The sequence below is a fragment of the Excalfactoria chinensis genome, chromosome 20 (genome assembly GCF_039878825.1).
Source record: "Excalfactoria chinensis isolate bCotChi1 chromosome 20, bCotChi1.hap2, whole genome shotgun sequence".
Lineage (NCBI taxonomy): Eukaryota > Metazoa > Chordata > Aves > Galliformes > Phasianidae > Excalfactoria > Excalfactoria chinensis.
This window is the reverse complement of record NC_092844.1, coordinates 1464308-1478029: the sequence shown is the minus strand read 5'-3', so window position 1 is coordinate 1478029 and position 13722 is coordinate 1464308. Positions and strand designations below refer to the sequence as shown.

The window sequence follows — 13722 nt, the reverse complement described above, 5'->3', positions numbered from 1 at the left end:
CACCACAGATTTTGCTTATCTGCACTGACAGACTGCGAACAGCTTAAGAATTAAGATCAGTGTTCATCATAAACGCTGCTCTCTGGTGTCACATACGTTATTCCCAGCAGAAACTCAATTTACAAGCTTTCTATTTGGAAGACTTGATTTTAAATCAATCTCTTCAGTGTATTCCTTTCAGTTGTCTCTATAGCTAAAGCTTTAAGAAAGTATTGATTTTAGGCTGCTGCTGTTTAATCTGTAACAAACACTACCAGTTTTGCAACCTGTAAGGTAAAGAAATTGCAACAATCCTACAATTCAAGACTTCGTTTTACCAGCAAAATCTTCAGGAAATTTAGAACAGGCAGCAGGTGGGAAGAGAAACACTGTGTCAAACTTCCAATGTGACTTTGCAGGCACTGTGACCAACAAACAAACCACTTCTTCCATCAGCCATTTGGTTAGAACCTGACACCAAAGCAGGCTGCAATAAAGCACATATAACCAAGCAATCTTGAAGCCTAACTGGTTTGGACAGGCTGAGGAGTTCCCAGTGGCCTCACCTACTCTGCTCCTGAGCCATCTGTCTCAGATACTGGGAAAGAAGTGAAGGTGAACAGTGGTTACCTGGGAAAGCTTCAGGGGTATGGTCTCAAGCACAATGTCACACTCAAGTCGTGGAGTCTGGCGAGATCTTAAAGGCTCCTTTGAACAGTTCCTCTTCAGAAGAGCAGAAGTGCACACAGGTTCCATGATGTAATTATGATCATGGCTTTCCATACTTTTATCCATGGCTTCCTGTGGGTTACAAGGACATTTTTCCTACATGAAACAGTTGTACAATATGTATCAGGATATATTGGTTTAATGTATTAGAATACACTCCATTAACAGGTCAATGACAATAACTTAAATACACTCTCTCTTCAAAGTTATCTCATAGCACAACTTTTGTGTTACGCCTGTATTCAGCCATGACAGCACAAAACTATAACCTTCTGCTGCTCTTAAAAGCACCAGATCCAGTAAGATCTAAGTCAGTTACGGCTATCATACAGGAAGAAGTTTAACTGAAAGAAAAGACAAGAAAAGGCTCTCTTGTACCTGTAGCTGAGCAGGAGGCAGGTCACCCAATAAAGTGCAATCTGTATCCCAATAAATACTGAAGTCAGCAACATCTAACTGCTTTTTCCGCATCAGTTTCTCTACCTGAAATAGAAGGACTGAATGAAGGCAATTACACGCTACATGCATGAAGCTCTTAGTTCTGCTTACTCGAGAAATAACAGGAAACACCCAGAATCAACTTATAAAAATAACCAGACTATTAAAAAGACCTTTTTGCCCACTATTTACTAGGACTCATAATGTACAGCACCACATCTTAGCTGCCCCAAGTTCCTGAACAAAACTTACTGGTTCAAACACTGCATTTTGCATGGAGACATTTTTGATGCATATGCCAAATGCAAAAGGCTGCAACGGATTGGTGACATCATCTTCAAACCTCAGATGGACATCCTGAATTTTTAACTAAATAGGGAAAAAAATATATACATTACCAGAGACAACTATTTCCATCATTAAGCACAAAGTAGTGCTGTGCAGCTCCCTCCCCACCTCCCCCCAGTCAATTAGCCCCTTGCATACATCGGTGTAATTTGTTTTGCTAGTATCATTTGCCATTTTCAAGACAAATATGCAATTGCCAAAGACTCCAATGCATTTCAGAGATTAAGGGCAGCAAAAGATGACTCAAAAAAGTAATTTTACAGTAGTAAACCCTAAGAGAGAATCATAGAACCATAGAATCATAGAATGGCCTGGGTTGAAAAGGACCACAATGATCATCCAGTTTCAGTCTCCCCTGCTATGTGCAGGGTTGTCAACAAGGTTGCCCAGAGCCACATCCAGCCTGGATGAGAGCACAGAGTTAGGGTGGTTTCTCAGCACGTGTCAAGCCTGAGACTGCATTAAGCAGTGACACTCTTGCCTTGAGCTCTTGCAATAGATACATCCTCCTCAAATATATCAGGAAAAGCAGTTGGACTGAGCCATCTTCAATCTGCATTACCGTTCAGGAAGAGCTGCTCTTTTTCCCCTGTTTAGGCCAAAGGGCTTTCCCTTCCCAGCTGTCCCTATCAGGACCAGTTTGAGGCTGAAATTATAGAGGTTCTATCTGAAAAGGGACAGTCCTCTGCCAAACATTCGCCTTTCACTCCCATCTTTCTCCTCTGAGGACTACTCAGTGTGTAATGCAATGGACACAGGCTGCTCTCTAACATAAAGACTTACTTCAATGTTTTCTACGATTCTGGTGACTACCGACGCAGTGACTGAGTACCAGTAAGATTCCCCTTTCTGCTGTCGTTCTTTCTGAAAAGAAATAAAGGAAACAGAAAGAAAATAGGAATCAGAATTAACCAACACTGTAAAAGCTGAACAGGAAACAATGCAGGTATATAGGCATTACACTGAAATTACTGAACAAAGAGAAAGAAGAATAACAGATTCCAATATCACCATGCATGCAGGAGGCTGGGAAGTGTGAACTACATGGTGTTAGTATATATCAAACCCTAGCTTCAGTTTCCTATGCATTTGCTTGTTAGGAGGCTTAAAACAGTATCCCTCTACCATAGCAGGTTTTTCACTATGACAAACAACTGTGACCCACCTTCCATTTTTCTTCAAGTGCTACAAGGAGGGCTCTCTTATGTTCTCTTTCTTGCAACTTCTCCCTTTCCTCATCAAAGTCTTCCTTTTTTTCTGGTGCACCAATTAGGTGCAGTTTTGAGACAGATATTACCCATGGATCCACATGTGGGCGATAAAAAGGTATCTGCAGTGTTATTTTGCCAATGAAACCTAGAAATGCAAAGCAGAGACGCTCTCAGATTCCTGTGTAAAAAACACTTTTGTGACCCCTGGAAAACTTGAAAGGCAAAGAGATGTAAGAAACAAACAAACTAAAGTAGAACTGGATTAAAATTAGGTTACATCAACTGTTCAAGCTCCTGACTCACAGGTAGAAGTCAATGTACGCAGTCCTACCTGGTTATAAATATTTGTCTGGCACACACAGGCAAAATACATACCTGCTTTTACTTCAAATGGTAGTTCTAGTTCCTTCAAAGCATCCTTCTTTAGTGGTAAGTTTTCCAGTTCAACAGCACCTATTAAAAGCACACCAAAAAACCATGTCTGTTGAGTAAAGTTAGGTTACGAATGCCAACTTGAATATTATAGAACAACCAGCATCATGCTTCAAAGGGAAAAAAGAATAGCATTTCCTGAGAACAGCCAACCTGCCACATCAACTTGTGCAACAACTGTCACAGATATTTAGTACGCTCATTAATTTTTTAGTGCCACGTACTCAAAGCATTTGATGAGGTCATCCAGAAACAACCTTGGGTAAGGATTTAGAGCTGAACTTTGCCATCTAGGAGACAGCTTCTACTGCTTCTAAAAAGAAACTGCAAGCACTTTCCGGATATTATCACAGCACATAAAGAAAAGCTCTGAAGTGTTACTAAATATTCTCTCCAAAATCAGCGAATAGCAGCAAAGAGTATATTAGATACTGCTGTAAAATGAGGAACTACCAGCACCAAAACAGGAGAGGTAAAACTACAGAACATTCCTGACCACAGTCCCTCGACAGGAACGTTACTGAACAGTGTTAAGGAAAATGATACTCAAATATTAAATAAACTAAACGGGCTATTAAGATAAGCTAAGCATACAACTGAAAGTCTTGAATAAATTGGTTTAACGATGTTGACAAGAAACAACAGAGATAGAAACACAAAAGAATTTACCATTCGCTGTAAAGTGCTGGCACAAAACTTCATGAGAAGCATTTATATAACGTGTTAAAGACAATATTATGTGACAGTGTTAACTCTGAGACGGAATGGAAACAAAACCACTTCTCTCCTTAAATCCCAGCATAAAGCATTACAGAAAATGTAACAGAACTTCACCTTTCAGAAGAGCAACGGAGAGCTGGTCTGTGTTCAGGTTATTGACATATTTGCCCAAATAGGTGTTGAGGACCCAGGCTACCAACCCTTCCAACATGACTGTGTCCTAGAAGGGAGCATCTAACATTTTTCTGTCATTTTCTGGTTCTCTGTTCCATAACTGCAGTCTCGATCTGAAAGGAAAAAAATAGTAATAATGATGAAACAAATGAGTGTCTGAAATAAAGCCTTGGCACACCCAGAGACAGCGCTACCATGATCTTCCTCTGTATCCATCCTAAAATATTAAAGCATTTTTAAAGGAAGAAACCAACCTTATGCCATACTCTTGTCCCAAATCACAGAGCTTCATACAGAGCTTTAATGAATTCAGTTTACTCCCATAGGCAAATTAAATTCATCTTTCCATCCTATGTCTAACCAAAGCACCACCTTTAATGGCAATTATCAACCACGCCAATTAACAATCTTCTTTCCACTTTGATCTGAAGCCATTTTGCAATGCTCACAGTATTTACTTCAAGTTGCAAATGCATTGATTTTGGAAGCCCAGTCTGCAAAAACGGGCGCCCCTGTGCCCCCCTCTCTAAGAAAACCACATCTGTCAATTCCCACAATGGGCAATGTTCCTCCCCTACATAAGGGGGAAGAGATGGGAGGTTTAGGTTGGATATTAGGAGGAAGTTTTTCATGCAGAGGGTGGTGACGCACTGGAACAGGTTGCCCAAGGAGGCTGTGGATGCCCCATCCCTGCAGGCATTCAAGGCCAGGCTGGATGTGGCTCTGGGCAGCCTGGGCTGCTGGTTGGTGACCCTGCACATAGCAGTGGGTTGGAACTGGATGAGCACTGTGGGCCTTTGCAACCAAAGCCATTCTATGATGATTCTATGAAGGACTGATCACACTGACACTGTTTCTTCTTCCCCCGTTCTATACCATGAACTTCCTGGAGTCAGCACTTACAATTATTCTATTAGAAGGCTGTTACTGTGAGAAGATCAGACACTGAAACAAGGAACAAACACCCACAGCACAGGGACTCAGAAACACACGCACACTTCCATGAGCCCATACATCTGCAGTTCCCATTCTAACCAGAGGACACTCACTTACCAGAAAAGGATGGAGGCAATTTACAATTTGAACCACACCACACCAAAAAGCCTTTTGACTCTTGCAGGATTCTCCTAAGATGTGTGTGATACATCTCACACTAAACAAACCCTCATTGAGGGAAGAGCGTATGTGTGGGAAATAATCAGATGTGAGCCAGATAAATAGCTTATTAACAAGAACTCGATTGGGTCTTCAAAGCGATACCATAGATACCTGCATCAAGGCATTGTAAAAAGCTACATTAGGGAAGCAACACTAGCTGTAAGTGTCGATATTTCCCTTCATTCTCTTCTCCAACCATTTGTTTCAGCTCATAAGGAGACCGTGGAAACCTCCCTACAGAGTTGTGTAGAGAAAAGTTAGATCATCAAATCCAGTCATGGTTTGGGTTGGAAGGGACCTTAAAGCCCATCCAGCTCCAACCCTCTGCCACCTGCAGGGCCACAACCACCAGCTCAGGCTGCCTGGTGCCCATCCATGGCCTTGGGCACCTCCGGGGATGGGGCACCCACAGCTCTGGGCAGCAGTACCAGGTCAAATACTTGATTCAGACTCAGCTTGTGCTGTAGGTTATCTGTTTGTTTCTAACGCTCATCATATTTCCCTCTGCTTTTTTCAAAGCCAGGTGTGAGCACTTACAGTGCCGAGGACAAGGCCGAGGCCGTTCCCCGGTGCTGCTGACTGTGGGTAAAGGCGCAGTTTGGGGCCCCGCAGGCCGCTCTCCTCACAGCGCGGGGCTGTGGGCGCTTTGCTTCGCTCCGCTCCCACCTACACGAGCATAAAAAAGGCCCGGAGCGGCCCCACGCCACACACTGCCTCCCCCCGTACAAAGAAACGGTCCGTAAGGAGGAAGAGGAGGGGAAATAACGAAGAGAGCGACCTGTTGGCACACCGGCGCGGGGGAGACGCGAAGCGAAAGGTCACCTTGCCCACAGGCGGCCGGGCAGAGCCGCGGGGTCGGGCGGCCTCCACCGCGTGGGGAGAGTCCGAGCACAGCCCCGAGGCGGCCCCGGAGCCCCTTCGCAACCCCGAGACCGCGGGGCGGAGCGCGGAGAGGGGCGTGAGGCGGGGAGGAGCCCCTGAATGCCGGGCCTGCGCCGCGCAGCTCGGGCTGACGCAGGAGGGAAGCGCCGCCGAGGCCCGGAGCCGCCGTCCTGTCCCGCCCCGCTCCTCCCGCCGGCACTCACCTCAGCTCTCGGCCGCCGCCACCTCCGCAGCGCTGTGTGGAGGCCGAGCGCTCCGCGGCCGGGCGGCGTAAAGGGGGAAAAAAAACGAGGCCGGACGGGCACGGAGCGCCGAACGATCGATGGGAGCTTCCCCGCCTCCTGGGGGCGGAACCGGCCCGGTCCGTCCTGCGCCGCCTGAGGGGCGGGCCCGGATTCCGACCGCAGCAGCTCGGGCTGCTCACAGGACCTTGGGCACCTCCAGGGATGGGGCTGTGTTCTCCTCCCAGTCTATACACGTACCTGGGATGGCCCTGACCCATCTGCAATACCTTGCACTTGGCCTTGCTTAGCCTCATTAGGTTCTTGTGGGCCCACTTTTGAGCCTGTCCAGGCCTCTTTGGATGGATCCCTTTTATGGTGTCAACTGCAGCGTTCAGCTTAGGGCCATCTGCTAACTTGCAGCCCATCATCTACATCACTGATAAAGACCTCCAGTCCCAGGATGGAGCCCTGAGGGACACCACTCCACCTGCACCTGGAGACACTGACCACGACCCTCTAGCTGCAACCAACCAACCAATTCCTTATCCACAGGATAGTCCACCCTTTGAACCATTACCTTTCCAAGTTAGAGACACAAACGTGGTGCAGGACCATGTCTGAGGCCTTGCATAAGTCCAGGTAGACAACACCAGTTGCCCTTTCTGTGTCCACTGAAGCCATAACTCCCAGAGGAAGGGTAATGGCTGCTTATAGTGTCCTTGTTAGCAGGGCCTGGCTGTAGGCAATGAGAGATGATACAGCTGTGGATCAATCCTCTTTTAATGAAGAACTATGAAATAAAGCCTTGAGTTTAAAAGCAATGCTTTAGCCTATGGAGTGAAATAACCCGTTCTATAAAGCAGAATTTTGGTTCAGTAGGGATGTAGAAAACAAGTATAAAAACACACTATTTATCTTCTTCTCAACAAATACAAGCACACTTTTCATACTTCAAGATAAAAATGCAATTTCCCTTCTGTCACACTGCTCCATAGCCTGAAAACCCAGAACATTAACTGCCATAGCATCATCTAAAACTTCTTCCACTGCTCCTCCAATGCGGTCCCAGCACTGGGAGCTGTTGAGTAAGACATTAAAATACTCAGTACAACAGAAAAGGGTCAAAGCATTTTACAAAACCAGGTTCTGTCTGTTGTTTCCATTGGGCTTTTTTTCCCCATGACAGTTTTGGTTTCAAAGTCTTTTCTGAAGAGGACCTTCAAGTTGAACATGAAGTTGTAAAAGGTTTCTTCGTAGTGGGATGAAAAACCTATTTGCCAGTTCCCAGCTCTAGAAATAACCTCTTAGGTTGCATGCAAGTTTAAAGGATGTGTTTTAAAAGTCTGGATCTCGTCTTTATTAATAGAGTAGGTGCTGGTCGACTGATTTTCTATAAGTGGGTGGATGGATCTTCAGCACTGAGCAACAAGCGAAGAATGGAACAGGATTTTCAGGTTCTGAGGACTGAGTCACCTCCAGTTTTTATAGATTACTCCGCGCAACCTTCAAGAGAGTTCATTACCTGAGATGGGTGGGAGTGAGCTGCCCAGCATACAGATCCATCTGCATCATCTCTATTATCCACTGGAATGCAGAAAAAAAGTATTTGGGGTTGATGGTTTAACTTTTACAACCTCAAAAACAAGGTGAGAATCAATGAGAAAACAATATGGAATCAGTCAGGACGCGGAGATGACAGAGCTGTCATTAAAAGGAAATTATTTCCTACTGAAAGAAAACCTACGCGTTCTTTTCTAAACCATGCACAGCTAAATGAAATAATGCTATTGTTTAGATGTGACCTTCATAACCTAGCAAAAAACAATCATTAAAAAAGCTCCTGTCAAAGCTGACATTCCCTGATACACCTAAGGGCTATCGGTCCGATAATGAGAGAAAGCAAAGTGTGATGATAAGAGAAGCATAGTAAGAGAAACCTCTGGGAGGCTGGTTCAGATCACAGTCTTGACTTGAACCCAAGAAGTCTCAGGAGAAAAGTCGATGACATCAAGTTAGGAAACTATTTCCTTTTAAAGCTATTAAAGGTTGCTTCGGGATATCACGGAAGGAAGGGAGGAGTTGGCCATGAGGAAAATTAGATGAGAAAAAGCATTAAAAAGGAGTAACCTGTTCAAAACTGCAACGCTCATCTTTTGACTCTCAAAGCTGACAAAGAAGAGATTAAAAGCCTCAAAAAATAAATGTCGGTATTCCTCTGAGATTTCAAGTCTCTGTAGAAATGCTACATTTAACACGTTTGGTTGTGAATGTCAGGGATGATTATGTCAAGCAGTATAAAATCTGTCATCTCCTTTAAACAGTTTTCATCCCCATATCTTGAACACCCAGAGGAAACTTCTTTGTGTGCAGAAGTCAATCCTGAAGTAAACCGCCCTTGGCTTCCACCAATATCTGAATTTCAGTTTCTTTTTCTCAAGGGGTTTTCTTCTTTGGAAGGAGGAACTTCTCGCCCTGTTGGAGAACACTGAGCACTTCCATCATCCAAGCTAGTTGAACCAGCCTGTTCTGGAAACTGGGAGCCACAATCTGGATTACGTACTTTAACAATACAAGTCACATTCATTCACCTGCATTCCTCCATTACCTGAGAGTTCTGTCAAATAAGGAAAAAAAACACAGATTAAGAAAGGTAGAACGCAGCCTGGAACAACATGTTGGATTCTTTATCCAGTTCATTGACTTAGGAGTTCAATTACATGCTCTGCATCATCTTCCATTGCTTGATAGGCAAACTGGTGGAGGTCTTTGTTAACTTACTACACTGACTCATGCAGATCCAGCTGCATTATCCAGGGAGCTGCTGCTTGAGGCAGGAGTTTCCAAGAGATGCTGCTCCTCCTGTTCAGAACTGCTGGAGTTTTGCCATCCTGCATTTCTTACTTCTTTTATCCTGCTGCTTCTCCGTAGGGGAAAAAAAGGCTGAAACAGATCAATGCAAACTTAATCTTTTTAAAAAGTGTTAACAAAAAGTGGTCAATACTTGGCTAAAGAAACCACTGATAACAGTCATTGCTATGCAGATATATGCAAGTAAGACTCATACTAGCTCACTGGCCATTCCATGAGCTCAATGGGACAGCTTATGTGAGGTACACCTTCCACACAGGGTTGAGGTCCAGACCACTCTTTCCTCACTCGTTGTCTTTTTGCTGTGCAGTTTTCCTGTCCTCTCAGTTACATAAAACTAAACGATTTCTAAAAGTGGAGAAGCTGGGAAGGACAAACAACACCCCAGAACAGCAATTATCGGGACCAATAACAACGGCCCTATTACTGATCCTGAAAACAAAATCGAAGCAGGTAAGTCATAAAGCAGGTCAATGCGGTAATGGACCGAATGAGAAGCAATAGTTTTCTGTCCATGGTTATGACAGCTGAATTTAAAAGTGCCATGGAGGTCTGATGGTCACATTTAGCTTCTCCCTCATTACACACCAAAGTCTCATTTTCAGACCCCACTGGTTATTAAAACTGAGTTTTCCTGTTCTGGAAAGTGAAGACAGACTTTTCACCACGGCAACAAAAAGCATCTCATTAAGCTAGGAGCAGCTCATTAACTACAAGGTCAGACAGTCCAAAATGCTCTTAAGCATAGCTGTCTTCTGGACAGACCATGAACAGCAGAGAATATGTCCACACTTGTGAATGCTATAAAGATTGGCCTGCTGTAAGTCAGGCTTGCCATAGTCTAACATCTGACACATAAACCTTTTCTTCCAGCTTCTTTATAGCACAAAGTCTCAGTAAGTGCATTGTATAATCTAATTCTGGGCTTCTTAGAAACATATAAAGAATTACAGTGAGTGTGGAATGGAGCAAGGCAGGACAGCTGTGACATTATGCAACTCAATACAAGCAGTGACACAATTAACTCAGCTCTTCTGTTTGGGTACAGGTAATTAGTTTTGGACAGAAACTGTCAACTAAAGATAATCTTGCTTCCCAACCAGCCAGAAGTGACTTTGAACAAGGTAAGAGCTCACCAATGATGAAGGACGTGTCAGGCACAGAGTTTAGAATGACAGGCTGTGTTATTATGTCACCAGTGTTGGAAGTTGAGCTTTGGCTGGGGAGGAGGTTTACAACAGTGTGATGTGGAACTGCGGCAACTGAGTCATGGCAAACGGTGTCACTCACGCTGTTTCCTGCAACAGCCACTGATTTACAACTGCAAGAAACAGAAAGAGAAGTTAGGAAAGAAAGCAACCCTGCATTCAGTTCAAGATTGATATTAGAATCTGGCTTACACTGTGTGTGGTATACAGCTGGTATCGGAAGATTCCTCATTTAAAAAGGGCCAGGGGGACAGGGCTTACATTCCGTGTCTGTGCTGTCTGTTCCTTAAAAGAAATAGCAAACTCCAGTTAGTCAGAAAGTGAGAAACAAGAATGAGTAATCTAAGCCTGTGGTGCAGATCCTGAAATCGATAGAGGGGCAGTACACAACATACAGTCTGTCATGGGTGAGATTCATCTGAAACACTCCACCCAGACACAAATCAGAAGATCCATCGGGTGTTATTCTGGTATTCTTTGTAGTTGGCCATTTTCAGACTGTGAAAACCTACCAAAATGTTAAAAATGGGGCATTAGAGACAACAGTGGAGCTTTTTTAGGCCAATCTCCTACTGAACTCTGCTGGAACTCTGCATCATTTCAAAGTATTTTGAATGAACTCCAACATTCAGCATCTTTGGATATTATTTATCAGCTTGATGTGAATCTCAACATCTAAGACAGAGAGGCTCATTCTACAGGGCAGCACAGAATCACCACCACCCACTTAAACCAAAATTCAGCTGGAAGCTCTGCTTGGGTTGGGGATACCTATAATCTGTTCCCTTGGACGTGCCTCTTGGACATGCTGTTGTGCTACGTACTGCCTACTTGCTGTGATAATGCTTGCACTCTAAAGCATGCGTAGCGACACAATGGGAATTCAAACCTGAAGGGGATGAAAACATGGCTCTACACAAGGGTGAGGAAGGCCAAGATCAGAAATCATGGCACGTGACAAGAAAATAGCATTCTCTAAGTGCTCAGTGCTAATTAGAGCAGAAATTATTTCTACTCCCTCCTGCCTTACAGCTCGTACCCATGGACTTCATCTGTAATTAAAGAACTTCAATAGTAGATATAAAACATGCTTATGACATATATATATATATATATTCAGCCATTCATATAGCTTTCAGTTTCACTCAATGTGTTCATTCAAAACAAAGAGATTTATCCATGTTTTTTGATCCTAACTCACATTTCTACACCTTTTCTCCTTCAGTCTTCAAACTGAAGCTGTCAAACAAAGCAGCTTGAACAGGAACCGCATCTGGCATCCGACATTCTTCGTGCATGTGAAACCACAATGAAGTCACCAAGGAAAGGTCTCAAAGTAGAGATACCACCTGCTGAGCCACCAAACGTGCTAAAGACAGGAAAAAAAACTTAAAAACCCACAAAGTTCGACTGAAAATATGTATGCAGGTCACTTGGAGAAAGAATTCAATGGAAGATTAAGGTCATCTCACAACTGCATTTCTCACCCAAATCAGCAGGAGTTGTACCAGGACGTCAGGCTTTATTAGTTGCTACTAGGCTCAGCTATGAAAGAAACATGAAAATGACACACATGGCATAAAAAAATCCAATGAGCTGGGACAGACTCTGAGCAGCAGGATGAGGAGAAACAATTTCCAACTAAAGGAGGGGAAATTGAGATTGGATATAAGGAAAAAGTGTTTTACAATGAGGGCAGTGAGGCACTGCACAGACTGCATAGAGAGGTGGTGCAGACACCCAAGGTCAGGGAATGGGGCTCTGAGCACTGATGGGGCTGTGGGTGTCCCTGCTCAGTGCAGGGCTTGGACCTGATGGCCTTGAGGATCCCTTCCAACTCCAACCATTCTGTGGTTCTATACCCAAAGATCCCACCGAGCTCTTTGGTTTAAACAGCTGAAGGACTCCTTTAACCACAGAATTCAGTAACAGCAGAGAACAGCCACAGCTGCATCATATCAGCTCTTACAGGTACATCCAAGGGCTCTGCTCTGTAAATAGGGACGGTGTGAGGGATGCAGCTGAGCACGATGAGCTCTTCCTGTTTAACCACCTGTACTCCATATGGACAGAGCCTGAAAAACCCACCCAATTCAAGCCCCTCTGTCGAGGCTTTAGGAAGCTAGAAAACAACAACGGCAAAGCCAAAGGGAATGGGGCGGGCTTGGCCAAAGCCTGCAAGCACTGCCCAAGCTCCTGAAGCATTTCATTCACACAACGCCAAGATTGAAGTTAATGAGGTCACAGTGCTGATGGGCCATCCAGAAAGTTGTTATTGGGGGGGTGGAGAAAGAAAAAGAAAGGTTCGTTTATGCCCGACCCCAAAACACAGTCTGATTGCAGAGCATCCCTCAGTGGGCACAGCCAGGTGAGCGCAGTCGTAACGAGGCTGTGGATGAACAAATTGGCGTCCTCTGACATGAAGCTGACATTGCTGTGCTTTTCTAGAAGGAATGGTACGTGCTGGGCAGAACGCACGCTTGCTGGAAGCAAGGGAATGGCCTCCAGTCTTTAACAGGGAGTTTTCAGTTCCTCCTCCCCCATTGCTGTTTCTGTATGTACAACCTCTGCACCCAAAACACATGAATTCCATTTCCTCCTCCCTTCCCATCACTCCCATTGATATGACAGCACTCACAGCCATAGGAAATTGCCATCTGAGCATTCCTGAAGGCAAGAAACCAAGGAAAAACACAGGACATTCAACCCTCACTGCCTTTCCTGCAGAAGAAAGGACGTGGAGTGACAACTGGTGTTTCTAGGCATTATATTAAGTTCTGGACTTGCAGAGAAGAGCAGAATTCAAGTAAATGCTGGAACTAAGAGCACTTGGAATTAAATCCTGTTTTCAAATGTACCCTGTGCAGGTAGATCTCCCATTGCTGGATGCAAGCGACAAGGTTCCATAATGCTGAGATTCCCCCACTCCATTTTTGGGGCTGTGGGCCCGAGAAAGCATAAATTACTTGTGATTTATTTCTTCAGTCATAAAATCTGTATAACACACATTCCCTTATATGCTGAGGTTGAATGGATGAAGGACATCCAGTGTAATACGTGAAGACTTGCAAAAAACCTCTGAAGAGGTGATTAATAAAACAAAGTCATCCTACAGTCAGCTTAGGAAAGGCCATTATAAGGACTTCCCAAAAGATTGTGGGATAGGAAAGTCAGGAAGGAAACAGCACAGCCCAACAGTCATCTCTGAGGACAGAGAACAGGTAGCAGTGGGGTCATAGGAGTCAGTGCTGGGGTCAGTTCTATGCAGAACCTTAGACAAATCCTAGAATGGCACAGGATAGAAGGGACCTTAAAGACCCCCCCACCAACTCAGGCTGCCCAGGCCCCCAT

General features: G+C 44.4%; 1 protein-coding gene and 1 pseudogene across 5 annotated transcripts in view; both read right to left on the bottom strand.

Annotated features, from left to right (window-relative positions):
• VPS13D (vacuolar protein sorting 13 homolog D) overlaps window positions 1-6414 on the bottom strand; it is an 83059-nt gene extending 76645 nt beyond the window's left edge. For all 5 annotated transcript variants that reach the window (XM_072354155.1, XM_072354153.1, XM_072354156.1 and 2 more), the window contains exons 1-8: window positions 6275-6414; window positions 3972-4144; window positions 3081-3158; window positions 2660-2850; window positions 2278-2358; window positions 1399-1515; window positions 1087-1191; window positions 610-780 (exon numbers count right to left, since the gene is read on the bottom strand). In XM_072354155.1, coding sequence (XP_072210256.1) covers window positions 610-780; window positions 1087-1191; window positions 1399-1515; window positions 2278-2358; window positions 2660-2850; window positions 3081-3158; window positions 3972-4068 — 840 coding nt within the window. In that variant the 5' untranslated portion in view covers window positions 4069-4144; window positions 6275-6414. The remainder of the gene's footprint in view (window positions 1-609; window positions 781-1086; window positions 1192-1398; window positions 1516-2277; window positions 2359-2659; window positions 2851-3080; window positions 3159-3971; window positions 4145-6274) is intronic.
• Window positions 6415-8608: 2194 nt separating this feature from the next.
• On the bottom strand, window positions 8609-11414 carry LOC140261306 (tumor necrosis factor receptor superfamily member 1B-like; annotated as a pseudogene).
• Window positions 11415-13722: the final 2308 nt, after the last annotated feature.